At 37.5% G+C, this 16827-nt stretch overlaps 1 protein-coding gene across 1 annotated transcript in view; it reads left to right on the forward strand.

Moving 5' to 3' along the window:
• The window catches only part of DOCK11 (dedicator of cytokinesis 11), a 509230-nt gene that overhangs the window by 154944 nt on the left and 337459 nt on the right, over window positions 1-16827 (forward strand). Inside the window, 5 exon segments of the mRNA XM_045164356.1 lie at window positions 484-554; window positions 1824-1870; window positions 3852-3994; window positions 9103-9218; window positions 13127-13264. Coding sequence (XP_045020291.1) covers window positions 484-554; window positions 1824-1870; window positions 3852-3994; window positions 9103-9218; window positions 13127-13264 — 515 coding nt within the window.

Raw genomic sequence — 16827 nt, forward strand, 5'->3', positions numbered from 1 at the left:
GGGTTAATAACCAAAGAGAAAGAGGAAAATAAGTTATCACTTTTCCTCTCAAGTTCTCCAACTTTGTGGTTTTCCGAGTCCTTTGACTAGCAGGCAAAGGTGCTTGACCCTGCCTTCGGAACAATGCACATAAATGCACCATCTTGCATAAAATTTTAAGAAAAACCCCAGGTCTACTTCGCTTCCTGTCTTCAGGGATGATAAGCCATCAAAAAGAACATTTATAAAGTAAATAAAAATAATTGTTAAAGTTGAAAATAATTACAGATTTAGCAGTATATTTGGAATTAATTCAATCGAGTGTAGTGTGGGTATTGGGCAGTGAGATGAGATAGGAGGGCAGGATTCAGATGAGACAGAACTGGTTATGAGTTGATGGTTATTGAAACTAAAGTTATTGGTACTTTGGAATTCACTGTGCTATTAATATTTGCTGTTATGGTCTCTGCTATTTCAAGCTGTAACACTTTATTCCATTTTCAGATACACTCTTAACTTACTGGAACAAGGTATCTCCCCAGGAGCTCATAAACATTCTCATACTTCTAGAGTAAGTTGTCTTATTTTCATAAAATTTCCTCTTATTTTTGGGAGCTTAATGTGTATAGTTAATGAACTATTACTCCTTTTTTGTTTTCATCAGCATATTTGTACATAATGTAGGGAATGTTAAACTATTTTCATAGTTTATAGGTTGACATATAGCTTCTTCACACATAGAAGCAAAACATGTGAACGAAATACTTGTGGTATTATAGAAAACTCTAGCTAATAATAGCCCATCTTTGCAGACCGTCAGGAATCTTTGTGTGATCTGGAAAACTGGAAGTGGCACCAGCTGTCCTAATCATTCATTTAGAGCAGATGCTGGCTTAATGGAGCCCCTTAAATGTTGGAGTTTAGAATGTGTATCCTTAGATAGAGCCAAGTAATTCTACCCACTTCAGAAATGTGTTTGTGTGTACATGTATATATATTCCAAGGTACTTGAGTTCTTCCTAAGTAGAGGAGGGAAGTTGTCCTGTATTGTTTGCTGAGCTATTTTGTTGAAAGGTAAAAGAGAAATTAGAGTGATGTGTAATTTCTAAATACATTTTAAAATAAATAGTACACATAACATATATGATAGTGTATGTGCATGTCCAGCAAAACATTTGGAGAAAATATTTGCAAACAAAGCAGGATTAAAAAAAAACACTCTAAAAATGAAATATTCACTAATGAAAATAGATGATGTTGTTGGGGATTTACTGTAAAATTATGGACGAGGTAGTAAGTGTGGAGGGAGGGGGGAGGACCTGTTTGGGGTAGAAGTTAAACAAGAGTGGCCATGAGTTGATAATTGTTGAAGCTGGTGGGTGCTGGGTATGTGGGGTTTAGTTTGCTGTCCTCTCTACTTTTGTATGTTTGGGATTTTCTATACTAGAAAGTGGTTTAATGCCATTATAAGAAATATAGCAATTGCCACAATTTTTAGGGCTTAAGAACCTTTTTAGGTGTTAATGACTATATTAGAGACCTTTGCTATGACACACACTATAAAGCTCGAAGGATGATTTGCATTGATACGTTTTTAAAAAATATGTCATTAGAATTGTATATGAAGACCTGAGACTTTTTGGTGCTGAAGTAACTGCAGCAAATAAATGTAGAGTGATATAATATGGTTGGTGGTTGTATATTTATTAGTGTATACCAAAACATATTCTTGCAATATGATTTTAAATAGGCCATTCTTTGTAACACATGAATTTTCAAATATTATTTGTTAAAATGCAAAGTATGGTAATATGGTACTAGCATGCTGCTGTTTTTCTTTCTAGAGTATGTTTGTTCACTTTAGATACATGGGGAAAAGACACATAGCAAGGTAATTCCCATTGCAGTGCAATTCCCTCTTTGTTTCTTCTCTTCCAACAGAGGGCAGTCTTAATCATGCCATGCAAAACCTAGATGCTTCCTTTTGAGTTAGCCTTAAGATACCCATGATTTAGTATACTGTATTGGTGTTTTTCTTTCTGGCTTACTTCACTCTATATAATAGGCTCCAGTTTCATCCACCTCATTAGAATTGATTCAAATGTATTCTTTTTAATGGCTGAGTAATACTCCATTGTGTATATGTACCACATCTTTCTTATCCATTCATCTGCTGATGGGCATCTAGTTGAAACATGTATAATATCATGTATGAAATGAGTCGCTAGTCCAGGTTCGATGCACGATACTGGATGCTTGGGGCTGGTGCACTGGGACGACCCAGAGGGAGGGTATGGGGAGGGAGGAGGGAAGAGGGTTTAGGATGGGGAACACAGGTATACCTGTGGCGGATTCATTTCGATATTTGGCAAAACTAATACAATATTGTAAAGTTTAAAAATAAAATTAAAAAAAAAAGAAAAAAAAAGATACCCATGATTTATTTAATGCTTCTGAACTCAAAGTTGAAATTAACCTGATGTGAAGTGATACATTTTTTTAAGTTTCCCAAAGGGTAATGGTTAGACTGATGTGCACCATTTCCGGTCAAATCCTAGAACAGATGCTTGTCTCTTCTGAAGGATGTGAGAAAAGACTAGATCCAGGGGAAGGCAGGAAATTGTTAAGTGAGGACAACTGTCAGTTGTGTACTTTTGTCTACAACCTATCAATATTCACCTCAGTTAGTAATGTAAACAGAAATCCCAAACAGTAATTGCAACATGCATTATATATTATTTCTTTCTTCTTTTTGCTGTGTAAGTCTTAGTGAAATAAATACTTGGGATCCTAAGGAAAAGATTACTTGCTTATTTTGATAAGATATATTTCAGAGGTAGAGTTAGACATTAAAGGATCTTAAATAGAATTATTTTCTTTATGAAAGTAAATTTCATGGCACTTCCAAAAACTAAAGAGGCAGTTTGAGAGAAAGTGAAAGTCGCTCAGTCATAGTCGACTCTTTGCAGTCCATGGCATTCTCTAGGCCAGAATACTGGAATGGGTAGCCTGTCCCTTCTCCAGGGGATCTTCCTGACCCAGGAATCGAACCAGGATCTCCTGCATTGCAGGCATATTCTTTACCAGCTGAGCTATGAGGGAAGCCCAAGGAGGTGGTTTGGATTAGGTTTATTGCTGAGACTCTGGGAGATACTAATAATTCAGGTGACGATTTTTGTTGTCTTCCCAGCACTGGGAGCTGGTTGGCAACTGGTATGGTAACTACCATCATGAACCTTAACCTCTAAGATTCTGGTGACCTGCCTTCTGTGTTTACTAGAGGATGGACAAACTCTTCTTCTTTCTCAGTCCCTGCATTACCTAGTTGTTAATTTTTTTTAATGAAACCCTAAAATTAATGGAAAACAAAATAAAAATGTGCAAATAGACATCTTTGTAGAGTAAAAAATTCTGATCCAAGTTTAACTCCAGTCCAGAAACAGATAGGTGCTCATTCTTAAATATCTGACTCCAGGAAACCACCCCCTGCCATGTCAACTCTTGAGTGTCCCTCTCATTGTTTTCTCTGACTCTTGCCTTTCCTTATCTCCTGAGATAAAGATGGAATCTTATTGGAGTATTGTCCACTCTGATATATTATCCACTGTCTGATATTTTTGAGAAGAGGAAGGGAAGTAAGAAACTCTCTCTAAATTCCTTACTTGCATTCTTGTAGTATAAGGTATTTTAAATATACAGTAAGCATTATACAATTCCCAGTGACGTCTCATTTAAGCCACATAATAATTGGTAGAATATTGAGCATAGCGCAGTGTTTATGTGAAAACCTAGTCATTTATTAGTTTAAAAAAATGTAACATTGCGATACAGTATTAGAGTAATCCATTTCCTAACTTTAACATTTATTTTAGAGTGCATGATGCCTGGCTGTCAAAACACTTTGGAGTAGACTGAAAATCACAATCCATGCAAGCTCTCTGAAACAGATCAGGAATAATGCAGGCCCGGCTTCAGCATCTTAGTAGCCTGGAAAGTTCATTTACACTTAATCACAGTAAGTGCAGAATGTGGGTAGGGTACCCATTTGAAACAGACGTTAATACTATTTAACCTAAATCACCAGTACAGCTGGACATCATTTCACATCTCAGTTTCTGTACAGTCATTTCACCATATGTGAATATAATATCAAATATGCATGGATTGTTTTTAGCAATTTTAGTTAATAGTTCTTAGTTTAATATGAAGGAAATTAATTTTCTCATTGAATTATTATTCTTGTATTTTTTTTTTTTTTGCTGAACATTGGGTACAAGTTTTTTTATTTTTAAAAATTTTTATTTAAGTATAGCTGACTTACAGTGTATGTTAGTTTCAATTTTATAGCAAAATGAATCAATTATACATATACCCAACTTTTTATTTTTTATTTTATTTATTTATTTATTTTTTAAATTTTATTTTTAAACTTTACATAATTGTATTAGTTTTTCCAAATATCAAAATGAATCCGCCACAGGTACACATGTGTTCCCCATCCTGAAGCCTCCTCCCTCCTCCCTCCCCATACCATCCCTCTGGGTCGTCCCAGTGCACCAGCCCCAAGCATCCAGTATCGTGCATCGAACCTGGACTGGCAACTCGTTTCATACATGATATTTTACATGTTTCAATGCCATTCTCCCAAATCTTCCCACCCTCTCCCTCTCTCACAGAGTCCATAAGACTGTTCTATACATCAGTGTCTCTTTTGCTGTCTCGTACACAGGTTAATTGTTACCATCTTTCTAAATTCCATATATATGCGTTAGTATACTGTATTGGTGTTTTTCTTTCTGACTTACTTCACTCTGTATAATAGGCTCCAGTTTCATCCACCTCATTAGAACTGATTCAAATGTATTCTTTTTAATGGCTGAATAATACTCCATTGTGTATATGTACCATTGCTTTCTTATCCATTCATCTGCTGATGGACATCTAGGTTGCTTCCATGTCCTGGCTATTATAAACAGTGCTGCGATGAACATTGGGGTACACGTGTCTCTTTCCCTTCTGGTTTCCTCAGTGTGTATGCCCAGCAGTGGGATTGCTGGATCATAAGGCAGTTCTATTTCCAGTTTTTTAAGGAATCTCCACACTGTTCTCCATAGTGGCTGTACTAGTTTGCATTCCCACCAACAGTGTAAGAGGGTTCCCTTTTCTCCACACCCTCTCCAGCATTTATTACTTGTAGACTTTTGGATGGCAGCCATTCTGACTGGTGTGAAATGGTACCTCATAGTGGTTTTGATTTGCATTTCTCTGATAATGAGTGATGTTGAGCATGTTTTCATGTGTTTGTTAGCCATCTGTATGTCTTCTTTGGAGAAATGTCTATTTAGTTCTTTGGCCCATTTTTTGATTGGGTCATTTATTTTTCTGGAGTTGAGCTGTAGGAGTTGCTTGTATATTCTCGAGATTAGTTGTTTGTCAGTTGCTTCATTTGCTATTATCTTCTCCCATTCTGAAGGCTGTCTTTTCACCTTGCTAATAGTTTCCTTTGATGTGCAGAAGCTTTTAAGGTTAATTAGGTCCCATTTGTTTATTTTGGCTTTTATTTCCAATATTCTGGGAGGTGGGTCATAGAGGATCCTGCTGTGATGTATGTGGGAGAGGGTTTTGCCTATGTTCTCCTCTAGGAGTTTTATAGTTTCTGGTCTTACGTTGAGATCTTTAATCCATTTTGAGTTTATTTTTGTGTATGGTGTTAGAAAGTGTTCTAGTTTCATTCTTTTACAAGTGGTTGACCAGATTTCCCAGCACCACTTGTTAAAGAGATTGTCTTTCATCCATTGTATATTCTTGCCTCCTTTGTCAAAGATAAGGTGTCCATATGTGCGTGGATTTATCTCTGGGCTTTCTATTTTGTTCCATTGATCTATATTTCTGTCTTTGTGCCAGTACCATACTGTCTTGATAACTCTGGCTTTGTAGTAGAGCCTGAAGTCAGGTAGGTTGATTCCTCCAGTTCCATTCTTCTTTCTCAAGATCACTTTGGCTATTCGAGGTTTTTTGTATTTCCATACAAATTGTGAAATTATTTGTTCTAGCTCTGTGAAGAATGCTGTTGGTAGCTTGATAGGGATTGCATTGAATCTATAGATTGCTTTGGGTAGTATACTCATTTTCACTATATTGATTCTTCCAATCCATGAACATGGTATATTTCTCCATCTGTTAGTGTCCTCTTTGATTTCTTTCACCAGTGTTTTATAGTTTTCTATATATAGGTCTTTAGTTTCTTTAGGTAGATATATTCCTAAGTATTTTATTCTTTCCGTTGCAATGGTGAATGGAATTGTTTCCTTAATTTCTCTTTCTGTTTTCTCATTATTAGTGTATAGGAATGCAAGGGATTTCTGGGTGTTGATTTTATATCCTGCAACTTTACTATAGCCATTGATTAGTTCTAGTAATTTTCTGGTGGAGTCTTTAGGGTTTTCTATGTAGAGGATCATGTCATCTGCAAACAGTGAGAGCTTTACTTCTTCTTTTCCAATTTGGATTCCTTTTATTTCTTTTTCTGCTCTGATTGCTGTGGCCAAAACGTCCAAGACTATGTTGAATAGTAATGGTGAAAGTGGGCACCCTTGTCTTGTTCCTGACTTTAGAGGAAATGCTTTCAATTTTTCACCATTGAGGATAATGTTTGCTGTGGGTTTGTCATATATAACTTTTATTATGTTGAGGTATGTTCCTTCTATTCCTGCTTTCTGGAGAGTTTTTATCATAAATGGATGTTGAATTTTGTCAAAGGCTTTCTCTGCATCTATTGAGATAATCATATGGTTTTTATTTTTCAATTTGTTAATGTGGTGTATTACATCGATTGATTTGTGGATATTGAAGAGTCCTTGCATCCCTGGGATAAAGCCCACTTGGTCATGGTATATGATCTTTTTAATGTGTTGTTGGATTCTGATTGCTAGAATTTTGTTAAGGATTTTTGCATCTATGTTCATCAGTGATATTGGCCTGTAGTTTTCTTTTTTTGTGGGATCTTTGTCAGGTTTTGGTATTAGGGTGATGGTGGCCTCATAGAATGAGTTTGGAAGTTTACCATCCTCTGCAATTTTCTGGAAGAGTTTGAGCAGGACAGGTGTTAGCTCTTCTCTAAATTTTTGGTAGAATTCAGCTGTGAAGCCGTCTGGACCTGGGCTTTTGTTTGCTGGAAGATTTTTGATTACAGTTTCAATTTCCGTGCTTGTGATGGGTCTGTTAAGATTTTCTATTTCTTCCTGGTTGAGTTTTGGAAAGTTGTATTTTTCTAAGAATTTGTCCATTTCTTCCTCATTGTCCATTTTATTGGCATATAATTGTTGATAGTAGTCTCTTATGATCCTTTGTATTTCTGTGTTGTCTGTTGTGATCGCTCCATTTTCATTTCTAATTTTATTGATTTGATTTTTCTCCCTTTGTTTCTTGATGAGTCTGGCTAATGGTTTGTCAATTTTATTTATCCTTTCAAAGAACCAGCTTTTGGCTTTGTTGATTTTTGCTATGGTCTCTTTTGTTTCTTTTGCATTTATTTCTGCTCTAATTTTTAAGATTTCTTTCCTTCTACTAACCCTGGGGTTCTTCATTTCTTCCTTTTCTAGTTGCTTTAGGTGTAGAGTTAGGTTATTTATTTGACTTTTTTCTTGTTTCTTGAGGTGTGCCTGTATTGCTATGAACTTTCCCCTTAGGACTGCTTTTACCGTGTCCCACAGGTTTTGGGTTGTTGTGTTTTCATTTTCATTTGTTTCTATGCAAATTTTGATTTCTTTTTTGATTTCTTCTGTGATTTGTTGGTTATTCAGCAGCGTGTTGTTCAGCCTCCATATGTTGGATTTTTTAATAGTTTTTCTCCTGTAATTGAGATCTAGTCTTACTGTATTGTGGTCAGAAAAGATGCTTGGAATGATTTCTATTTTTTTGAATTTACCAAGGCTAGCTTTATGGCCCAGGATGTGATCTATCCTGGAGAAGGTTCCATGTGCGCTTGAGAAGAAGGTGAAATTCATTGTTTTGGGATGAAATGTCCTATAGATATCAACTAGGTCTAACTGGTCTATTGTATCATTTAAAGTTTGTGTTTCCTTGTTAATTTTCTGTTTAGTTGATCTATCCATAGGTGTGAGTGGGGTATTTTACATTCAATATCTTTTATCTATACTTTAATGCAAATAATGACATTTGAATATAATAGTATATATAATATTTGTTTAGCGTGACTATTGTTCATTCAGTGATTATTAAGGGATTGCCCATGCTGAGCTGTCTGCAGAGGTCAGAGCACTGTTAATACTATTTTAACAAAGATGTATTTCACACAGGTTGAAATATTGACATGTTCAGTAGGACAAGGGGGAAGCTAGAGGGTCATATAAACGAAAGCTATCCTCTGAAAAGCAAATCTTAATAAAAAGTCAAAGAGTGAGAAAACGTTCATTTCCAGACAGTCCTTTAGAGGTTGCATAAGAGGAAGCCAGCAGAACTGGCTCTGCCATGAGGACCAATCATAAACACAAATGTCTTGAGCAGATGGATGCTGAGCTACTAGACTCAGGACCTTTCAAAAAAAAAAAATGGGAGTGGTACAGCCTTCAGCTTTGCTCTTTGTCTCTTGTAACAATGTATTGAAGCTGTGTCTTTCAGTTGGCCCAGATGCTTTGTTTTCCTTCTGATTTAGAAACAAGTCTCACACCATTGGCATCATTGAAAACATCAGGCCATAGGGAACCCCTGTACATAACATAGCTACATTTCTATGAGTTTCTCATTTTTGCTCATATAATTAGCAGCATAGCCTAAAATGCCTCCCCTGTTATTTCTTAGTTACATACCTAGTTCATCACTCACATCTTGTCTACAAAGAAGTTGGCACCTATTTATTTGTTGCAGAGCTGTTGATACAGAGCTGAAGTAAAAAAAAAATAGCAGAATTGATTAACCTAGATTGTATTCGATTAAGGAGTAAATACAGCAAAACTCATTAAGTCTGCAGGTACTGAGAGCCTGGTGTCTTTTTGCTTGTCTCTCTCTCTGAGTCTTTGGGAGACAAAGTCATTCAAAACTGTTATGTGAATACCTGTGTCATACAGTTTTAATTTCCTTTTTTTTTTTTTTAATAAATTTCAGGTTCTTCAACAACTGAAGCAGACATTTTCCATCAGGCACTTATTGAAGGAAATACTGCTACAGAAGTTTCCCTAACAGTATTAGATACCATATCATTTTTCACTCAGTGTTTCAAGGTAAAAATGAAAAGTTAGGATTCAGTTGGTATCATTGCAAAGAAAGTATGCAAAAATTAACTAGGCAGGTGAAGCTTAGTATAAAACACCCCAGTGAGCAGTCAGGAAATGTGGGTGGCACACCTAGTGTGACCTCAAGAAATAACTGAGACTCAGCCTTAAAATGAGAGAGTTGGACTGTTAATAATTTGTTCTTTATTTCCCTTCTCTGTTATTTTTGTGTTTAAAAACAGGTTTTTTCATACTTTTTTGAAAATATCCAGTCATTTTTAGCCTAAATTATGATTGAGTCAGTCTGTCCAAATACCTGTTGAGATGAGGTGTCTTGTCAAGCCAGATGATATCCAGGCAGGCTGGCTGGCTGGCTGGCGTCCCTTGTCAGGGGTTTATTGGTTTTATTCAGATGCTTGCCTCTCAGTAGAAATCATCATTGCTAGGATTAAAAGCTAGAAGAAGAAATTGAAAGCAGTTATCTTGCAGGGTTGTTGAAGGTGTAAAATGAGATAATGGATGTTAGAGAGCTTTGAATAAACACTATATAACTATGTGCTTTGCTTAGTCACTCAGTCGTGTCCGACTCTGTGACCCCATGGTTGTAGCCTTCTAGGCTCCTCTGTCCCTGGGATTCTCCAGGCAAGAATACTGGAGTGGGTTGCCATTTCCTCCTCCAGGGAATCTTCCTACCTGAGAGACTGAACCCAGGTTTCCCGCATTGCAGGCGGATTCTTTACCAGCTGAGCTACCAGGGGAGCCCATATAACCATAATGTGAGGTAACAGTAGTGGGAGAAGTCAAAAGCGAAAACTCTTGCTGGCTCTTTGTCTGAATTACACAGATTTTTTTTTTCTTTTCTTTCCCCTTCTCAAAGTAATTCAGTTAATTGCTTCAGGCCTCCAGGTTTACTATGGAAACCAGGCCTGTGCTTTTCAAAGAGTCTTATAAGGGAAAACTAAATTAGATAGTAATGAGAAATAGACTGCAGAATTTTTGTATGAAGTATTAAGTTTGTTCTGATTAAAATGCAACCCAAATTCATTTTTTATTATGCCAGTAAATAAGACATTTGGTCTCAAGGTTTGCATTGTTATTTCTTCCTCCTATTCAGACATTTCTTATTTATGTAACATACATCTCTTGTTAGTTGACATCTCTGTTATATGACAGGCACTATCCTAAGTGCTTTAGAAATATTAACTCACTTTTCTATTGTGGGACTGGAGGTAGAAAAGAGGACTGCACATGGGCACCAAGGATCTTTTTGAGATGATGGGAATGAATGGATTGCAATGACTGCACGACTCTAACTTTACTAAAAATAACTGAATGATAAATTTAAAATAGGTAAATTTTGTTGTATGTAAATTAAACCTCAGTCAACTTAAAAGCACAAATATTAACTCACCTTTAATCCTCATACTAGCTTTGTGATGTAGATACTATAATTTTTCCCATTTTAAAGTGAGAAAAGTGAAGCTCACAGGGAACTTAATGTCACATAGCTAGTCAGTAGCAGATCAGGAATTTAATCTTGGCTAGTTATCACAAGTGTCCTTGCTTCTAACCACCTCCCCATGCTTTTAAGTAGACTATGGGAGGAGCCAGAAAGATGGAGCACCATTCTGGGATTCTGGCTATCAGTGTTCCCATTAAATCTGTTACAAATATGCATATGGTTTTGGGCTTCCCTGGTAGCTCAGACGGTAAAGTGTCTGCCTACAATGTGGGAGACCCGGGTTTGATCCCTGGGTCGGGAAGATCCCCTGGAGAAGGAAATGGCAACCTACTCCAGTACTCTTGCCTGGAAAATCCCAAGGACCGAGGAGCCTGGTAGGCTACAGTCCATGGGGTCGCAAAGAACCGGACATGACTAAGAGACTTCACTTCACTTGACTTCAAGGGAGTAGCCAGAAAGATGGAGCACCATTCTTGGATTCTGGCTATCAGTGTTACGATTAAATCTGTTACAAATAGTCATATGGTTTTGGTTTTTTGTTGTTACTTATGGCCAATTTGTAACCTACTAATTGGTTTCTTAAAGGAAAGGAGAGCAGGGCTGAAGACATCATCCAATGCATTCTTTTTTAAACAGAAAGGGTCACAAACCAATAGATCAGATCAGATCAGATCAGTCACTCAGTCTTGTCCGACTCTGCGACCCCATGAATCACAGCACGCCAGGCTTCCCTGTCCATCACCAACTCCCGGAGTTCACTCAAACTCACGTCCATTGAGTCATTGATGCCATCCAGCCATCTCATCCTCTGTCATCCCCTTCTCCTCCTGCCCTCAATCTTTCCCAGCATCAGAGTCTTTTCCAATGAGTCAACTCTTCACATGAGGTGGCCAAAGTACTGGAGTTTCAGCTTTAGCATCACTCCTTCCAAAGAAATCCCAGGGCTGATCTCCTTCAGAATGGACTGGTTGGATCTCCTTGCAGTCCAAGGGACTCTCAAGAGTCTTCTCCAACACCACAGTTCAAAAGCATCAATTCTTCGGTGCTCAGCCTTCTTCACAGTCCAACTCTCACATCCATACATGACCACTGGAAAAACCATAGCCTTGACTAGACGAACCTTTGTTGGCAAAGTAATGTCTTGGCTTTTGAATATGCTATCTAGGTTGGTCATAACTTTCCTTCCAAGGAGTAAGCGTCTTTTAATTTTATGGCTGCAGTCACCATCTGCAGTGATTTTGGAGCCCAGAAAAATAAAGTCTGACACTGTTTCCCCATCTATTTCCCATAAAGTGATGGGACCAGATGCCATGATCTTCGTTTTCTGAATGTTGAGCTTTAAGCCAACTTTTTCACTCTCCACTTTCACTTTCATCAAGATGCTTTTTAGTTCCTCTTCACTTTCTGCCATAAGGGTGGTGTCATCTGCATATCTGAGGTTATTGATATTTCTCCCGGCAATCTTCGTCTCTACAATTTCTAGTTTCTTTTATATCTTTACTTTAGTAAGTTTACAGAGTTGTGCAGTCAGTACGATCCAATCATTCCCATCATCTCAAAAAGATCCTTGGTGCCCATATGCAGTCAGTCCCCCTTTCCACCTCCAGTCTCACAATCAAAAAGGCAGTTAAAATTTCTAAAGCACTTAAGATAGTGCCTGTCATCTACCAAGAGATGTATGTTAAATAAATTAAGAAATATTTGAATAGAAGGAAGGAATAAGAGTGCACATTTTGAAATCAATTATCTTATTTACTGGCACAATAAAAAATGAATTTGAGTTGCACATTAATCAGAACAAATTTAATACTTCATAAAGAGATTCTGCAGCCTATTCCTAATTAGTATCTAAGGAACCTTTAAACAGTTTGTGTAGTCTTTCAATTGTGATACCTGTCATTATCTCTACTCATAGAGGGTTTAATTGTCTCCAGTGGCTAGACATACACTAAACATACATTTTAAAACAAATTGGATAATAGAATTTTAAAATAGAATTGATGTTTTCCTTAATTCTTACATGACTTTGTTTCTGTCAGAGAAATACAAAGGCTATAGGAGAAGGCAATGGCAACCTACTCCAGTACTCTTGCCTGGAAAATCCCATGGACGGAGGAGCCTGGTGGGGGGCAGTCCATGGGGTCGCTAAGAGTCGGACACGACTGAGCGACTTCACTTTCACTTTTCCCTTTCATGCATTGGAGAAGGAAATGGCAACCCACTCTAGTATTCTTGTCTGGAGAATCCTAGGGACAGTGGAGCTTGGTGGGCTGCCGTCTATGTGGTCGCACAGAATCGGAGAGGATTGAAGCGACTTAGCAGCAGCAGCAGCAAGCTTCTTATTGTTATTTTTCAAGCAGTGGTTTGATGAACAGGTATTGGTAAAGACTGTTCTCTCATTTTAGGGGGAACAGCATAAACTATTTGTCAAAAAAAGCTTTTTTATGTTTTCTAGAGTCAGCTTTTAAATAATGATGGCCACAACCCATTAATGAAAAAAGTATTTGATATTCATCTTGCTTTTCTTAAAAATGGGCAGTCTGAAGTGTCGCTGAAACATGTCTTTGCCTCACTGCGAGCGTTCATTAGTAAGGTAAGGAACAAATCTTTATGGCTGCGAGTGGCCTTGCTTCTTGGTAAGAAAGATCAGGGGAACAGGATCTCCAAACCTCAGCTAATGAAGCCATTAAATCCTGCCTTTGTAAACATTAATACAGAACAGCAAAATACAGAAAGAGGGCCTGACCATGAATTCCCTAAAATCAGCACGTGCTTTTAATTTCATTTTGTTATTCCTTTTTTTTTTTTTTTTTTTCCAGTAGGCTCCTTTGAGGAGTGTCATGGTAAAGTTATCAACTGCCAATATTTCTTCTCTTTGGTTTCTTTTTAAAGTATTATCATGCTGAAGATATATAAATTGTGAGTGCACTCATGTGTAATCACTTTCAAAGCAGAGACAAGTTACAAAACCCCAGGGCCTTGTATGATATCTTGCAAGTGGTAGGCACTTAATACATGTATAGATGAATGAATCCTTCCTTTCAGTGCTAATTGTATCTGTGGGCTCCAGATTTTCAGGCCATTTACGTCAATGTAAACTAAACCTTCAGACTAGGTTTTTAGGAACAAATATGACTCAGCAAAAATTTATTGCTGGTCTGTTAAGCATCAGAAACCTAGACGGAGTAAAAATTATGGAAAGGCACAGTCTAGACTTCCACTCTGGTATATGTAACTCCAACAAGACAAATTCCGTTAACTGATTTGTGAAATAGGCTAGCTGAGCAACTTTTTTTTTTTTTTTTGGTCATCATTTGCATGGCAACTTATTGTCCCAAATTGATAGAAAAGTAGATGATTTTGAAGGTGTATTTTTAGATTGCCATTCTTTAATGCAATTTTGTGAATAAAGAAATAAATGGAAAATTGAATTCAGTGGAAGCGTATGAGAAGAAACTAAGGGAACGAGATTCAGAAATAATTCATGTAATGAACAGTAACTGGATGGGTAATTCCTGTTGTCAGACTTTGTGTCCAGGATACAATGTGAAGACTTATTGTCCAGTATAGGAAAGCACACATTGATGCGCATCAGAAATACCATTAGGATAAAGGAAGCCTACAGAGAACTGAGGGTAAATGGAAGGACAGGAAGCACTAATTGAGCAACATTTCTCTGCAGCACTCAAGTTAGGATTTAGTTTGGACTCAGCAGCTGAGATGAGACTGAAGAGGTCAGTGAGGACCAGAGGGTTGTATCCTCATGTTTTTCAGTTAGATTTCATCTTTTAGGTGTTGGGGAGCAGGAAAGCAACATAATTAGATTTGTACTAAGAAAATTGTTGCAGGTATGGGAAAATCTCTTTGAATATAGTACAGAAGCATAATCTCTGCTCTCATGCAGATTTCAGTGGGTGGAAGGGGGAGATAAAATAAATTAGTAAATAAAATGGTAATTGGAACAAGTTCTTAGAAGGAACCAAGGGGGTGAAATAGAGGATAATGATTTGTGGGGGTTACTTTTGATGGGTCTGTCACTTATTTTTATATTTTAACTTTTTAAATTAAGACTTTATGTTTTGAAACCAATTTTAAACTCACAGCAAAATACAATGGGAAATAAAGAAATTTCCTATATATCCCCACCCCCGGAAACATACATACAGTCTCCCTGATTATCAACATCTGCCACCTGAGTGCTGCATTTATTACAACTGACGAATTTACACTGACACATAATAATCTTCCTCATGGGCTCCCCTGGTGGGTCAGTGGTAAAAAGAACTTGGCCGATAATACAAGAGAATCAGGTTCAATCCCTGTGCTGGGAAGATCACCTACAGAAGGAAATGGCAACCCGCTCCAGTATTTTTGCCTTGGAAATCCCATGAACAGAGGAGCCTGGCAGGCTAAAGTCCATGTGATCTCGAAAGAGTCAGACACGACTTAGCAGCTAAACAACAACAGTGTTGCAAGGTGCACAGTGCACATTAAGGCTCATTCTCGGTGCACATCCCATGGGTTTGGAAAAATGGCATGTACCCATCTTAGTATCAAAGTATTTTAACTGCCCTAAAAGTCTCCACCAATTCACCACTCCCCTCCCCACCACACCCTGGTAATCAACAGTCTTTTTACTGTCTCCCCAGTCTTGCTTTTCCAGAATGTCATGTAGTTGGAATCTGGGTTTGTCACTTCTAAAATGAGACCTGAAACATGAAAAGGGGCCAGCCGTTTGAAAAGCTCAAGGAAGAACATTCTAGGGAGAAGTGATAGAGCTTGAAATTCTGGGAACTGAAAGTTCAGTTTAGCTGGAATAGAGTGAATTAGGGAGCTCATCAGCATACCAGTGGCAGTTGGAGCCCTGGGAGTGGTTTAAGTTCCGCTGGAAGAGCAAGAACAACAGCAAAAAGTTAAGAGCTGTATGTTGGAGAAAAGCAACGTAGAAGGGGTTGGAAGAGGAGTCTATGGAGGAGATGAAAGGGAGCAGTCACAGAAATAGGAAGAAAGGCAAGAAAGAAGCCAAAGGAGAAGAGAGTATCAGCATTATTATGCAATACAGAGTGGCTTATTAAGATAAGGTGGAAAGGGAGTCCATTGGAATTGGCATTACAAGGTCATTGATAATTTTGGTCATTGCCCACTCAGAGAAGTGATCGATAGAAGACTTCCTACAGCAGATTAACTACTCTACCGCTGTGCCTTCCCTTCCTGTATTTTCATACAGGAGTATCTTGCCCAACAAGGTTTATTTGATCTGGTGAAACCATTGATGAGATTTTTTCATGCCAGCTAGAAAACATTTATTAAATGTTCATTAATAGATGAAGACACATAAACAGTAAGAAGCATTGTCCTTAGTGTTAAGGTAATAAAAAGAAGATAGATTCCTATAATATGGGCTTAAATTCAATATTTCTGAGAAATAATATTGAAATTAGGCCCTAGCCTTACGTTGATTCCTATAATATGGGTTTAAATCCAATATTCCTGAGAATGGTTTTGAAAGAATCTAGCTTCACACTCCCTGAAAAAATCCACTGTGTACCCTGGAGCTGCTAAGTACTCACTTGCCGAGACATGTCAGCATGGAAGTTTGCAATAAGCCTATGTTCTTTGTACAGCTTATATTCCACAACGCAGACTCAATACACTCCAAAAGTAGCAGTCCCTTGCCTGTTTTGAGGATTAGATAGTCACTTGTGTACTTTTTCTATGCCAACCTGTATTTTACTCAGCACTGTTTATGAGTAGAGGATGCACGTGTTTATGTTTGTGTGTGTACACTTCATCTATACTCCATTTTGTTAAAAGATCAACTTTATTTGCTGAACAGATATAATTTTCACAGCATTGGGAAGTTTATAATATAAGGAACTGTTTAAATATAAAGCAAAAGAGTAAGTAATGCAGATTGGCCTTCCCATTTTTATGGCCCAAATTGAGACCATCCTCATGAAATGAGTCATCATTTCAGTCGTTCATTAATACATGCTAGTCTTTATGTTTTTATCTAGCTTGGGTTCTCCAGAGGGGTGCCCTAATCTTATGTTGATTGTGTATCCTCAACGCACCCAGCTTAGTTTTAGGGAGAATACTGTAGGCACTTGATAGTTGATTGATTTCTGTTTCATGGTTTTTCAGATAATTCTTTAT

The sequence above is a fragment of the Bubalus bubalis genome, chromosome X, assembly GCF_019923935.1.
Source record: "Bubalus bubalis isolate 160015118507 breed Murrah chromosome X, NDDB_SH_1, whole genome shotgun sequence".
NCBI lineage: Eukaryota > Metazoa > Chordata > Mammalia > Artiodactyla > Bovidae > Bubalus > Bubalus bubalis.